Source organism: Geotrypetes seraphini, chromosome 2 (assembly GCF_902459505.1).
Source record: "Geotrypetes seraphini chromosome 2, aGeoSer1.1, whole genome shotgun sequence".
Taxonomy (NCBI): Eukaryota; Metazoa; Chordata; class Amphibia; order Gymnophiona; family Dermophiidae; genus Geotrypetes; species Geotrypetes seraphini.
Genome location: NC_047085.1, coordinates 303774040 through 303787813, shown reverse-complemented (window position 1 = coordinate 303787813; position 13774 = coordinate 303774040). Strand labels below are relative to the sequence as shown.

Sequence of the window (13774 nt, the reverse complement as noted above, 5' to 3'; positions counted from 1 at the left end):
GCTGGTGTTTTTACTATGCCTGTTTCATATTTCCCTAGCCTAATCGTAACATCCATCAGTAGCAGCTAATCAAAACTATACAAGTTACTGCTTTTTATAAAGAGATTAAACTAATGTGGAGCAGAATTGAGTTCAGCCTATTGGTCCGGTCCTCCAAAACAGTCCCAGTTTCTCATGTAGGCCTTTGGGAAAATTGCCCACCCCCGCCCCATACTGTTTGCACAAGTTGATATGTATAACTCTGTGTAACATGTTTAACCCTACACAGAACTCTTATGTAGTATTATGTGCTTGTAACCTGCCTAGAACTCTCGACTTGTGCCAGATATACGAGTTCAACATAACACTTATGCATATAAATATATGCCTATCCATTAAACTGCAAGCAGGGCAACTAAGCGCCATTCTGTCATGGTGTCTATAAGTATTATTTGTAAGTGCTGTTTATTGAATTACTTGTTTGAAAATTTTTATGTACTTTGTATTTGAATTAAAAATCAATAAAGAATTAGATATATACAGTATATATAAAAAAAGTAGAACAGCATGTAAATACAAAGGGGTATACGTATACCCATGTACAGAGCAAGGGTGGGCAATGGACAGAGCTCCCACTTATGCACATAATCAACAAAATACAGAAAGTTAAGTGTCTCTGCTGTATCTGCATGACTGTAGTTAAACCAGTTCTGTGGCTTGTGGATGTGTAAATGTAAGGTGAACCGATTCCAAATTATGCTGGTATTTTATATCTGAATCTGGGCCCCCAGATACCATTAAAGATTAGGCTCCTACCACATGTCTTCGGGGTGCCTAAAAGAAGTTTTGGTCACTCAAACAGCAGCATCTAAAATTACTTTCCATATTTCTTTCCTCCCTGCCCCACACTAACCTGCAAAGACCAAGGGAGAGCCTTCAGCCATCCTCCTGGACAGGCACTTCTCAAGGCAGCTCTTCATTCTGCACCAAGGACCCCACAGTGATGAGCAAATTCAGGCCTTGCTCTCCCTCCAAACTTTGGAGATTTTGTGCAGGACAGGGAAGAAAGTAAGGAAAGGACCTTTAGATGCTACCATATGAGTACCCAAAAGTCGGCTGCCCAAATGGCGGAGTCCATATGGCAGTGCCCATAATGCAGCACCCAAAAGTCACAATCCCCATCTAAGTGGAGGTATCCATTTATACTGTAGAATTGCCCAGAATGCATTTCAGAAGTGGCCCCTGTTATCTATATAAACTACACGTGTAAGCATCAATATTCATTAGTAGAAACCAAAAGTAAGGATGAACAATGAACTTCCAAAAGCAAAGGAGAGAACCATAGGTGGACATGATCACAGTTTATTAAATCCTCAGAACAAAAGATAGGTCCAGTTTTAAAAGACATACATAGGAGACCCGTCAAGACACTGCAAAAACCACACCTGCCACAGGTATCAAAACATGCTGCCACAAGATTAAGAGAACCCATAAAAAATTCTGTAAATGTTATCTAATATAATAAAACGGTAAGCCGCGCATGCGCACTTCCTATGCGTTCGTCTGTTTTCCGTGAGCTGTAGCGACCCATAGGAAGTGCGCATGCGTGGCTTACGGTCTGGCCTCACGCGAGGCAAGACAAGTTCGCATGCGCGCCCTTCCCTGCTCTCCACCTGCGGAGCAGCAGCTGCCGGCCGCTAGCACCCCCTGCCCTCTCCGTCGCCTCCCGGCTCCAGCGGCATAGGCAGCACTATAAACACGCTGCTTCGCGCCCTTCTCTGCCGATTTCCTCTGCTGCGTCTCTGATGACATCATCGGAGACAGACGCGGCAGAGGAAATCGCCAGTAGAAGGCCGCGAAGCAGCGTGTTTAAAGTGCTGCCTACGCGGCTGGAGCCCCGAGGTTTGTCGGCGTTGGGAAGATCAGGAGCAGGCCGGATCGACAATGGCAGTAAAAGAAGGGGGAGGGGCCGAATGAAGCAGGGAAGAGAAGGGAAAGGGGGAGTGGGGGAAAATGCTGTTACTGCTTCTACACAGGAAAGGGGGGGGATAGGAGGGAAATTCTGTTGCTGCTGCATAGGGAAGTGGGATGGAAATGCTGCTGCACAGGGAAATGGGGAAAAATGACAGATAGACAGCGGGAGGGAGGGAGACAGAAAGAAAGAAAGACACAGGGGCAGAGAGAGGGACAGAAAGACAGACAGAGAAAGGGGGCCAGAGAGAGAGAGTCAGCGGGAGAGGGAAAGGGGACTGCTTTGGGGGGAGGTGTGCTGGGGACAGACAGCTTTGCTCTGGGGGGGGAGAAAGAAGAGGGCCATGGAGAGACATTTGGGGGGAGGTGGGGGCTGGGGGCAGACAGCTTTGCTCGGGGGGGAGGGGGGAGATAGAAGGATACAGACAGCGGCCAAGGAGAGAGAGATAAAGAAACACAGACAGACAGACACAACTATTCTAGCACCCGTTAATGTAACGGGCTTAAAGACTAGTATATAATATAGACACAATGGCCCAGATTCTATAAACCTGCTGGAAGTTAGGTACCTAGATCAGCGTGCTTAGCTGGTTGCACCTAATTTAATTTCTGGCTTAATCAGCACTGATAATGAAAGTACCATTAAAAACCAATTTAAAACCAATAAAAAATTAAATTTGCTGGTAGGTGCCTACCACCTCGATGTAGGCATCTACACCGAGGTACCTAACGGCAAGCAGACATGTTTAGGGGCAAATTCGTAGTGGAGTTTGGGTGTTGAATGACTTAGGCAACACTCATTTAAGCCAAGAAAACTCTGTCCTAAATGGCAGTGTGCCTAAGAATTCAAGGGCTGATTCTATAAAGGACACCTAACTTAATTGGCAAAATACCCTTAATAGCTTCAAAAGCGCTAAAAAAAAAAAATAATAATAATTGTGTAACAGGCGCCTATCGCTTAGCATCACCTAATGCCTAAGTGGGTGTTTCTATGGGCTGCCAAGTGCTATTCTCCAAAATCTTAGGCACCTGAAATATAGACCTTTAAAACCCTGGCATACATTTCAGGTGCCTACGTTTTTACATAAGCGCTGCTAGTCGTGATTCTGTAAACGGTGCCTAAGTGTGACTGACATGCAGCTGGCACCATTTTTTTATGGCGCCAGTCGATTTAGGAGCTGTTTATAGAATCAGTCCCGTAATGCCTACTGGCACCTAAGAAAGCTTAGGGCACCTCTAGGCACAATTCCATAAACAATGCCTATGAATTGATCGATAACCACACCAAACAGCGCCTAGACACCAGTTATAGAATCAGGACCAATCTGGAAAGCCACTATTCATACCGTATACCAGACATGTCAAACTCTGGCCCGTGGTGTAGTAAAATTTGGCCTGCCAGACGATTATCACTTTGCACTGAAGCTGGCCCGCCGGCGGACATTAAAGCAGCCTGTAGAGGATCGCCAGTCAGCTGTAGCGATCCTAGCAGACTGCCATAGCTTGAGCAGTACGTTCCCTCTGCCATGGTCTCATACGTCAGAGGAGGGGAGGGACCGCGGCACAGGGAATGTGCTGCGGAGGCCGACGGCAGCATGCTGAGGACCGCTACAGCTGGCCGGAGATCCTCTGCAGGCTGCTTTAACATCTGCGGGCCAGCTGAGTTGACGCTGGAGTGAGTACGGGCCTGGGTTAGATTTGTACATATTTGTGATGTAGCTTTTTACAATGAGTCAACTATAGTAAGCTCCCATTTGACACATGCTACCCATGTCTTAGCTCATTGTTTTATTTTTGCACCGGGGAGGGGGGGTGTCTGAAGTGTGGGGAGTGGGTGTTTCTGCATTAAGATGCTCTAATATCTGTCCCGTCTGGACTTTTGCCATTAGGATTATTTAAAATATGCTGAGGCAACAGAGCTGCTTCAGGAAATTGGTTTTCTGTCAGACTTATCTGATTTTTTTTCCCCCAGTTTATATATTATTTTAAATTTTATTCCATTGTTTTTACCCCTATTGTTTTTATTTTAACTGAATTCTATTGTTTAATGGTTCCTCCCTTCTATTCCTTTTTACATATTCCTTTAATTCATTTAGATATCATTTACATAGATGGTGCTATCTGTAAAGTTAGGAATTTCTATGAAATATTCTACATGCTTCTCTCCTCTCCACTCCTTCCTGCCCTCCATAGTCCTCCCTACCCTCTTCTAACCCCTTTCTCTGTAATGTCGCCTAGAGCTTGTATAGGTATGTGCGACGCACAAATGGAATAAATAAATAAATAATAGTCTTGGCTGTGGCTATCTTAGGCCCAATGATTGTGACAAACCAAGAAATATGAAGCAAGTGTGGAGGACAACCTTAAACTGACTTCTAAAATACTTAACTTTCAAGGTTGTTCTAGTCTTTTTCTTGGCACTTAGGCCTCATGCCCAGGTTTAAAACAAGTTTATTTTTTGTTTTGTGATTACAATAAAATGTGTATCCTGCCAGAGCTGGTGTTAGACAGCAGGCGTGAACTAGGACCTAAAAGAGAGAGGAAAAGTCTTCTTTATTTATTTTGTTTACATCGCAGAGCCGGCATTAGGTTGGAGAGTTTGTAACCCTATACAGTGGAACTTTGGTTTACGAGCATAATTCATTCCAGAAGCATGCTCGTAAACCAATTTACTCGTATATCAAAGCGAGTTTCCCCCTAGAAAGCAAGGGAAACTCGCTTGATTCGTTCCCCTCCCATCCCTCCCCCCCCCAGCCACCGACGCTGCTCCATCCCACCCCACCACATCCCCAAAAGACCCCACCCCCACCCCCAAGGCCACTGGTGCACTTCCATATCTCCCCCCCATGCACCGGCATCGCCCCCCCTCACGAACTCCAGCCCCTCCCCCACGTGAACTGGCATCCCCCGACCGTCCAAACTGAAAGCTTACCCCCCAATGTGGCACCGGCACGCAGCACCAACCCACAGGAAGTGCCGGTGCCTGAAGATCGTGCCTCTCCCCTAACTAGGCCTTGAGCATCTACGCATGCTCAAGGCCTTCTGGCTCCCACTTCTCTCCGAGATTCTCGGGCAGGCTCATTTTACAAAAGTGCGCTCATGTTTTTAGCGCACGCACCGGATTAGCGTGCTCTAGCCGAAAAATTACTGCATGCTTAAAAGGGAATAGACTTGGTAGATAAGGACAGGTTGTTCACCCTCTCCAAGGTAGGGAGAACAAGAGGGCACTCTCTAAAGTTGAAAGGGGGTAGATTCTGTACAAACCTAAGGAAGTTCTTCTTCACCCAGAGAGTGGTGGAAAACTGGAACGCTCTTCCGGAGTCTGTTATAGGGGAAAACACCCTCCAGGGATTCAAGACGAAGTTAGACAAGTTCCTGCTGAACCGGAACATACGCAGGTAGGGCCATTCTCAGTTAGGGCGCTGGTCTTTGACCAGAGGGCCGACGCGTGAGCGGACCGCTGGGCACGATGGACCACTGGGCTGACCCAGCAGCGGCAATTCTTATGTTCTGCGCATTAAGGTCCTAACGCACCTTTGTAAAAGGAGCCCTAAGTCACTAACCCCCTCCTTTACTAATGTGTTGAGTGGATTTTAACGCCGGTAGCGGAAGTAACTACTCTGACGCTCGTAGGAATTCTATGAGTGTCAAAGAGGTTACCGCCGCTAAAACACGCGCTACATGTTAGTAAAAGAGGGAGGTAAACATAATACAAGTATCAGTGATGCATATATCCCAAAGCTAACATATGCACAAGGCCCCAACATAGGGAAATGCAACTATAAGCAACCACAAACAAATAAATGAAGACAAAAATCAAACTTAAACCTCAAGAAGCCATATGCAGTTCAACACTATAGAAAGAGAAACAGCACTCTACACTTTGGAATATAAAAAGAAAGCAGTGCAAATTTACAGTAAAGCTGCTTTTCTGTTCATGAAATTAAAAAAAAAATTAGTTTTCTAACTTTGTTGTCTGGCTATTTTATTTGTGTTTATCCCAGTTTCTACTTTCTTCTGTCTTTTCTTAATTTTTCTTTCAGGGTCTTCAGTCTGTCTATCTGCCTTTTCTCTCCTTCACTTCCTCTACTACATTCATCTCTGACTTTAACCTTTTCCTTTCAGTTTTTCTCCATTTATTTTTCTGCATCTCTAACTGCTTCTATTTACAGCTTTCCATTTCCCTCATCCTATTATTCTCCAGGTTTGTTTGGGTTTTTGTTTTTTTTTTTTGCTAACTCTTCCCTCTCTCCCCCTTCCAACATTTTCTCTTTCTCTCTTTCCTTTATTTTCACTCTTCTAACCAGTATCTACTGTCTTGCCCCCTCCATCCAGCATATCCTCTCTCCTCTTTCCTCCAACACCTCATCTCTCTCCCTCCACCTCCATCCAAGATCTCTTCCCATCACCCTTTGCCACTTCCAGCACTACCTAGTACCTCCCTGGGGCTCTGCTGTGGGGAACAAAGTTGCAGGTCTGGGGCAGGCCCAAAATGCGAGACAGGCAGCTGATTCCTCCGGGCAGTGGCCTCAGCGGTCACCCATGCTGTTTGCTGGCCGTTGGGAGGAGTCAGTGGCATATCTGGATTGCGATGAACCCTGCCTTTGGTCCTGGTCCCGCTAAACTGGCTGGCAATGAAGAAGTCAAGACTCCACGGGGGCCTTCCCTCTTGCCAAGTCACTATAGGCTGTGCCAGTATTGATCCTTTCCCCCCCGCCCTCTGGTTAATTCCTGATTTTGAGGGATGGGATCAAGCCCGGCAGAGCCTAAAGTGACTTGGCAAGAGGGAAAGCCCCCGCGGCGTCTGGTTTCTTCATTGCCAGCCGGTTTAGTGGGAACAGCACCAGGGCCAAAGGCAAGGTTCATTGCAATCCAGATGTGCCACTGTCTCTTCACTCCCCCTCCTCCCGATGGCCAGCAAACAGCATGGATTGCCACCACTGGGAGGAATCAGCTGCCTGCCTTGCATTTCGGGCCTGCCCCGGACTCGCAACTCCGTTCCCCACATCCAGACCCCTGGTAGGTTTAAATTTAGATTTATTTTTTTTTAGTTAGCGAAGTACTCTAGTGTAGACTCAAATATAAACAGAGACCCCCATTTTTGGGCCTTTTTTTTGCCCCAAAATCTCGGCTTATATTTGAGTATATACAGTATTTAGCTTATATGTTTATGATTTAATTAAACATTGATATACCGCTCTTCCTGCGAATATAAAAGAGCAGTGAGCACTATAAAGTAATAGAAAAGTTAAGAAAGGAATTCCTTTAAGAACATAAGAATTCCCATACTGGGGCAGACCGAAGGACCATGAAGCCCAGAATCTTGTTTCCAACAGTGGCTAACCCAAGTCCCTAGCTAGATCCCAAGTAGCAGTAGAAGATTTAATGCTGCTTTGTGCAATAGGAAACAAGTCAGACACTTGCGTCTTATTGTGCTGCCCCAAACCCAGATTATAATACATCAGGGAGCAAATATTCAGCCAGCAGCGGTGAGCAACTATTACACTGCCACCAGCTTTATGCTCAGGTATTCAATGGCAGGCCATGCCTTGGGCCCTGGCACTGAAGGTCCAGGTACATGCTCTACCAGCAAAAACACTCTCCCGTCTACAAGGTGTGCAAAATGCCGTAATCTGACTCCTAAAAAATTTGGCCTTCCGCAACCATGTCACCCCTGCACTAACATCCATGCACTGGCTGTCTATCCAAAAATGATGCGCCTCTAAAGCCTAGTACTAGCTTTCAAGACTTTCCACAAAATGACACCAAACTACATAGCATCAAAACTTCAAAATTACGTCCCCAACCGATCACTGAGATCCCAAACAGAAAAACGGCTAGTCCTGCCACCAGGCCGCTCACTCACATCTGAGACAGCCCAAAGACGCTCATATTCTCATTTCATACCCAGAATGTAGCACATCATCCCCCCATCCATTAGATCACTAGACAGTCTTTGGAAATTCAGAAAAGCCGTGAAAACCATCCTCTTTACAAACACAGCTCCGTGAAGACCCACGTCTACCCCCGGACAGATGGAATCTCAAAACACCACCTAATATACTAAAAGGAATCTTGCTAAAACTCTACCACTGAGGCTTGGAGGTAGAAGCCTCGTCTTGCTGCAGCCAAGGAAGAGCCAGATTCGACTCAGGCTGGGGCTGGGGGACGACAACGGCGGTGAGGTCTGGGAGGCAAGGAAGCGGAGCGGGAGGAGTGCTCTATCATGTCAGTTCAGCCCCTGCCCAGGCCTCGGCGGTACCCGGATGTTCTAGAGGCCGTGCAGCAGGATCTGGAGGCGGTGAATGAGCGGGTTAACCTAGCTTTTCTGGACTTGCGTAGAAAGTTTGGGCAACTCCAGCTGTAAAATCAAGTTCTACTTTACAGGGAACACTTACTTTAAAAATGGTGTCTCATTGTGAGGGAGCGCCTGCGCTAGCTGCTGGTTTACTGTCAGTTTACCCGACCTCGGGGGTTGGACTCGTTCATTCCTGTTATTACTATTATCATTAACAGCAACGGGGACAGGTTTTTTTAACCCAGTCAACATTTGTCTTGGTTCTTCACCCCCCACCAACCTTTATCACTGAAACTGTGGCAATCAATTCAGACTCACAGGGTGGGGGTGGGGACTGGAACTGCCTACCACTTAGACCTGCCCTGCACCTTGTCCTGGCCTACCACTACACCACCAGAGGAGGTGCAGGGTGCAGAGCCTGGCAGGGAGAGGGGCTGGCTGCATAGCCTGGGAGGGCAGGGAGGGAAGGGGGCTGGGTGCAGAGCCTGTTATAAGTATACAATTTGGTTCAGAATAGGTTTTCTTTTTCTTGTTTTCCTACTCTAAATTTAGGGTGCGTCTTATGGTCAGGTGAGTCCTATAGAGCGAAAAATACGGTATTTCACTTCCAAGTATATCTGCACTGAAAATGCTGCAATTTAAACCACCCTATGACCACTAAGTCTGTATGTTATGTCTATACTGTAATCTAAACCCCTTTGTCCATGCTGTAAATGCTGTAAAGTCTGTATGTCTCACTAAAATTTGCCTTACCCATACTATGAATGTACTCCTATAACCCGTTATGGGCTCCTTTTGGAGGATGGGCTAAATAAATGACTAAATAAATAAATAAAATGTGGATGGATGGCTCTTATCTGATTAAGGACCAATGTTCAGCCCTTAACTGGCTAACTGACTCTGTTCCCAGACTGCCCACCATATAGCCAGTTTCAGCTTTCGTCAGGGCCTGATTCAATATATGGCACCCACTAGAACAGCACTTAGGCCCGGATTCTCTACAGGGTGGCGATATCGGCAGCCACCGATCAAGTGTCAATATGTGATGGCGCCTTACAGAGAATTGCGCCTCCGCAAAAGATAGGCACCAGAAATGTAAGCCCGGTTTCCGGGCCTACATTTCCAGCATCTCTCTTCGTCATGAATCGCACCTACGTAGGCACTTTAGGCAGACTAACGCCACTTCTAGCACTAGCCATGCCCTTAGTGACGTTCAGAAGCCTAAAGGGCCTAAGTAGGCCCGATTTGGGCAAATATTATTTAGGTGCCATTTTAAATGGCATTTGTTCATTAACTTAGGCGTCAGTAGAATTTCCTCCTTACTGCGATTCCACAAGGTGGGTGTAACTTTTATAGCATCGTGCTTGGCTCCTGTGTGCATCCCATAACTTAGGCGCACCCATTTAGGCCAGCTAAAACCAGGCCTAAATGCCTGTGCATAACCTGTGTGCGCTTGAGTGCGTATTCTATAACAAACACGCATAACATTTAGGAATGCCCACAATCTTCCCCTGGCCAAGCACCCTTTCCAAATTCATGCACTGAAACTGGTACATACTTTTTAAAGAATCACACTCTCCGAATTGTCCGTATAACTTAATTAGTGCCGATTAGCATCAGTTATGAGGTGTTAATTGTCAATTCTTGGCACACATTAGGACAACTAGGGCTAGATTCACTAAGCCCACCAATCAACTTCCGACCACTTAGCGACCCCTTTATGATCCGATTTCCCTCCGACCTGATTCACTAACCTCTGTCCCAATCATCCTCTGATCCGCACATGCAAATGAGGGGAAACGGCATTCAAATGCAGGCAGGAAGTGATTCACTAAAATAAAAAAGCAACACCAACTGGGCTGGCCAATCCAAAAATAAACGACTGCTTAAGACCAGTTGCTGAGGTCCTTTCCGACTGCCCTGCCTTCTGCCGCCCTGCTCTTTGCCCTGCTTCTCTGCTCTCTCCTGCCTGCCCCAAATCTCCCGTTCTTCTCCTGCCCGCCCCAAATCTCCCTTGCCACCCCGCTCTTGCCCCGAATCTCTCCTGCCCTTCCCCGCACTACGAGCCCGTGGTTTTAACCCACAGGTTTAAAGCGGGTTAAAACAACGGGCTCGCAAAGAAAAAAAAAACAAAAGTAAAGTTTTTTTTTTAAGTCGCTGCTCTTACGCATGCGCACACTATCTAGAGAGCGATCCCGACAGTCAGATGGGGGCGTGATTCCGATCGCCCTCATTTGCATGAGGGTGATTTGCGAATCAGCCCCCCCCAGACACTGATCGGATCCCTCACGGATCGGATCCGATCCGTGCCCTTTGTGAATCTAGCCCATAATCCATTAAGTTATACATACACTGGCTACGTGCACTGATGTGCACGCACAACCTTTGGTGTCATATACTGTATTTGAGGGTTCAAGGGGATAATCAGCAGCACTATCCTGTTGGTGGGGGCACTGGCACACCTCCTCCTCTCTGCCCCCGCCTCTTCCCACTCCTCCCCTCGCCACGAGCATGCCCCCTTCCATTCCCCCGTACCTCTAGTTGTTTACCTCCGCAAGCAACCACTTCAACGTGCTCCTTGCTACTGAACTGTCTCTCCTGCTGATGTCACTTCTGGGTACCACGAATAGGAAGTGACATTAAAAGGAGAGCTGACGGGGTCGTGAGGAGCACGTTGAATTTCTTGTTGCTTGTGGCGGTGAACACCTAGAGGTACGGGGGAAGGGGGGGCAAGCGCGCAGCAGTGGGGATCGGGGGTGGAGATGAGAGAGGGGGAGGGGCACCACTGCCACGGGCACCTTTCACCCTTGTTACACTACTGCCACTGACTATCCCTGGATAGTTACGCCGAGGAAATTTCATCTGGCAGGAGCCTAAATTTGTATTCCTGTTTGTATGAGCACAGAGATTTGGTGATTCTATATCGAATTTCTACTACACTTCCCCCTCCCGATTCGTGGTTTTAGGATTCGCGATTTTGATTATTCGCGATTTCCTAAAACCAGAATCACCCCCACCTCCCTCCCGGACCTCACCTGGTGCTCTAGTGGTCTTTCGGGGCAGGAGCGATCTTCCTATGCTCCTGCCCCATGCAGATCACTCATCCAAAATGGCTGCCGGGAGTTCCGGTCGTAGTCTCAAGAGACTACGGGAACTCACGGGGCAGGAGTGTAGGAAGATTGCTCCTGTCCCGAAAGACCACTAGAGCACCAGGTAAGGTCCGGGATGCCGGGGGTGAGGGGGGGGAGGGAAGGCAGGAGGGAGGTAAGTCAGAGTCGGCCAAAAAGTTATTCACAAATTTTCAATATTCGCAGGCCGGCTCTGCCCCTAACCCCCGCAAATATTGAGGGAGGAATACTACTATTTATTATTTCTATAGTGATATCAGATGCACGCAGCACTGTACATTCTAATTAAGACAGACACACAGGTCAGAGGTGAATCTATGCATATTGCTCAGGTAGAGATTTTGAAGAGACTGATGAGAATAGGATAGGGGACTGTAGAGGGAATAACATAGATATTGGTGGTTTACAGGCTGGTAGGGATAGGACTTAAACACCTGGATTTGAATACCGCCAGAGAGGGAACCTGACGCACAGAGTCAGGCAGGTTGTTCCAGGTGTATGGTGCAGCAAGGTAGAAGGGATGGACTCGCAAGTTGGCAGTAGAGGAGACGGGTACCAACTAGAGGGACTTATCCGATGAACGGAGTTCTCGGGGTAGAGCGTAGGGAGAAGCCACAGAGTTAATACTTTTATACACAGCAGCACTGATATTCATCGCCTGTAAGTACAGTGGGACAAACATGTAGTGGTGATTTGAAACATCTAGATTAAACTTTTGAAATTATTCCTTCAGCAATCTGCTAGATATATATACCTGAAAGGGTCCCTTCATAGCAAGAAAATCCTCGCAAAGCACTGGGACATTCTCTAAGGCAGCAATTCCCAAACTTGAGTGCTTCAAGAAATTAAAGAATCCACATATAAATTAAGGGTTCTGCGGTGTAAGACAAAATATTTTAGCTGTTCCACCATAGTAAAAGGTTTAGGAATCACTTGTTCTACAGAATGGTGGCTCTGCCCAAGGGGGTTGTTGATCTGCATGGCAGACTGGATGGGCCGTTTTGGCTTTTATGTGCCGTCAACTTCTATGTTCCTGTGCCAGCAACAGGAGTCACAAAGGACCTGCTGGACCCTCATCAGGCCCTCTAAGTGACTGCAAAGCTAAGAGATCATTTCATCTGGAAACTGAAAGCAGAATTTAGCTGTTCAGCAAGGACAAAAGGGGCCAGGTGGCAACCAAAAATCTAGACCTCTTACGGCTCCAGATAAGCACCATAAAAACTAAACACCTGTCATCCTCATCAGCCTTTTCACAAGGTAGCACACATTCAAGTAATGACACAGCTAGCTATTCCAGTTGGTGCATAGTGGGGAGCCCCTAGGTAGTATCCTAAGGAGAGTTTGGTGCAGTGGTTAAAGCTACAGCCTCAGCACCCTGAGGTTGTGGGTTCAAACCCATGCTGCTCCTTGTGACCCTGGGCAAGTCACTTAATCCCCACATTGCCCCAGGTACATTAGATAAGACAGACAGGGAAACATGCTTGAGTACCTGAACAAATTCATGTAAACCATTCTGAGCTCCCCTGGGAGAAAGGTATAGAAAATTGAATAAATAAAATAAACACCTTTCTGGGCAGGCTGGATGTGCCATTTCTGCTTCCTACTAGACTATCACTCCATGCTCAGTTCCCTGCCAGAGACTCTGAACTGTCCATGCCCCTTTGTATCAAGTATGTGGCTTTATCAAGGACAGAGCATTACATCCGCGCTCCACTACAGAAAGTTGTGTAACGTGAGATGACAAGAAGTTGGGAACAAAGGCCAGGCAATTTGTGGCACAAATCACCTGCCTCCTGGCAAGAGTGAAATCTGCCCCGACTGACTGAAGGTGAGGAGGAAAATGCTCGACATGACCAAGTTTAGGAAAAGAGCTTAAAGCAGAAAAACTACCCCCAGCAGTTCTTCCTATGTGCACAGACTGGGTTGCAGTCGCCATCACAGCCCCTCTGTCAAGGGCTCAGCCTTCACATGAAGGACATGTGCCACTTGCACTCCCCCCCTCCCCGGTTGTCTTTCTCAGTCCAGCCCCCGCCCCTCGAGAACTTCCCAGAAGTTTGTTTTTTTTAAACCCACGGCGCTCCTCTGTCTTACCTGCCCGCGTTGTGGTTGGCCAGTTGCAACATGCGGTTCAGCTGCCGTTTCATCATTTTTGCGTGTGCGTTTAATTTCGGGGCAGAGGGGAAAAAAAAATGCAAAACTCCCCGAAAGCGAGGCGGGAGAAAGCGGCCCCGTCGTTTCTGCGCGTAACGAGCTCCTCCGCCCAGCCTCCTCCTCTGTACGCACAGCAGGTAGGAGTGTTCATGTGCTGGCTCTCTCTGTTCCTGTTAGCAGCGCGCGGTTAAAAATAAACTCGCAGTGAAGGGGAATTATTAGCGCTACCAATGCAACCACAGGCACG

General features: G+C 47.3%; 1 protein-coding gene across 3 annotated transcripts in view; it reads right to left on the bottom strand.

Moving 5' to 3' along the window:
- The window catches only part of SH3BP1 (SH3 domain binding protein 1), a 157612-nt gene extending 144052 nt beyond the window's left edge, over positions 1-13560 (bottom strand). For 2 of the 3 annotated variants that reach the window (XM_033929913.1, XM_033929914.1), the window contains exon 1: positions 13468-13560. In XM_033929913.1, coding sequence (XP_033785804.1) covers positions 13468-13523 — 56 coding nt within the window. In that variant the 5' untranslated portion in view covers positions 13524-13560. The remainder of the gene's footprint in view (positions 1-13467) is intronic. The other variant, XM_033929915.1, reaches the window with a different exon arrangement.
- Positions 13561-13774: the final 214 nt, after the last annotated feature.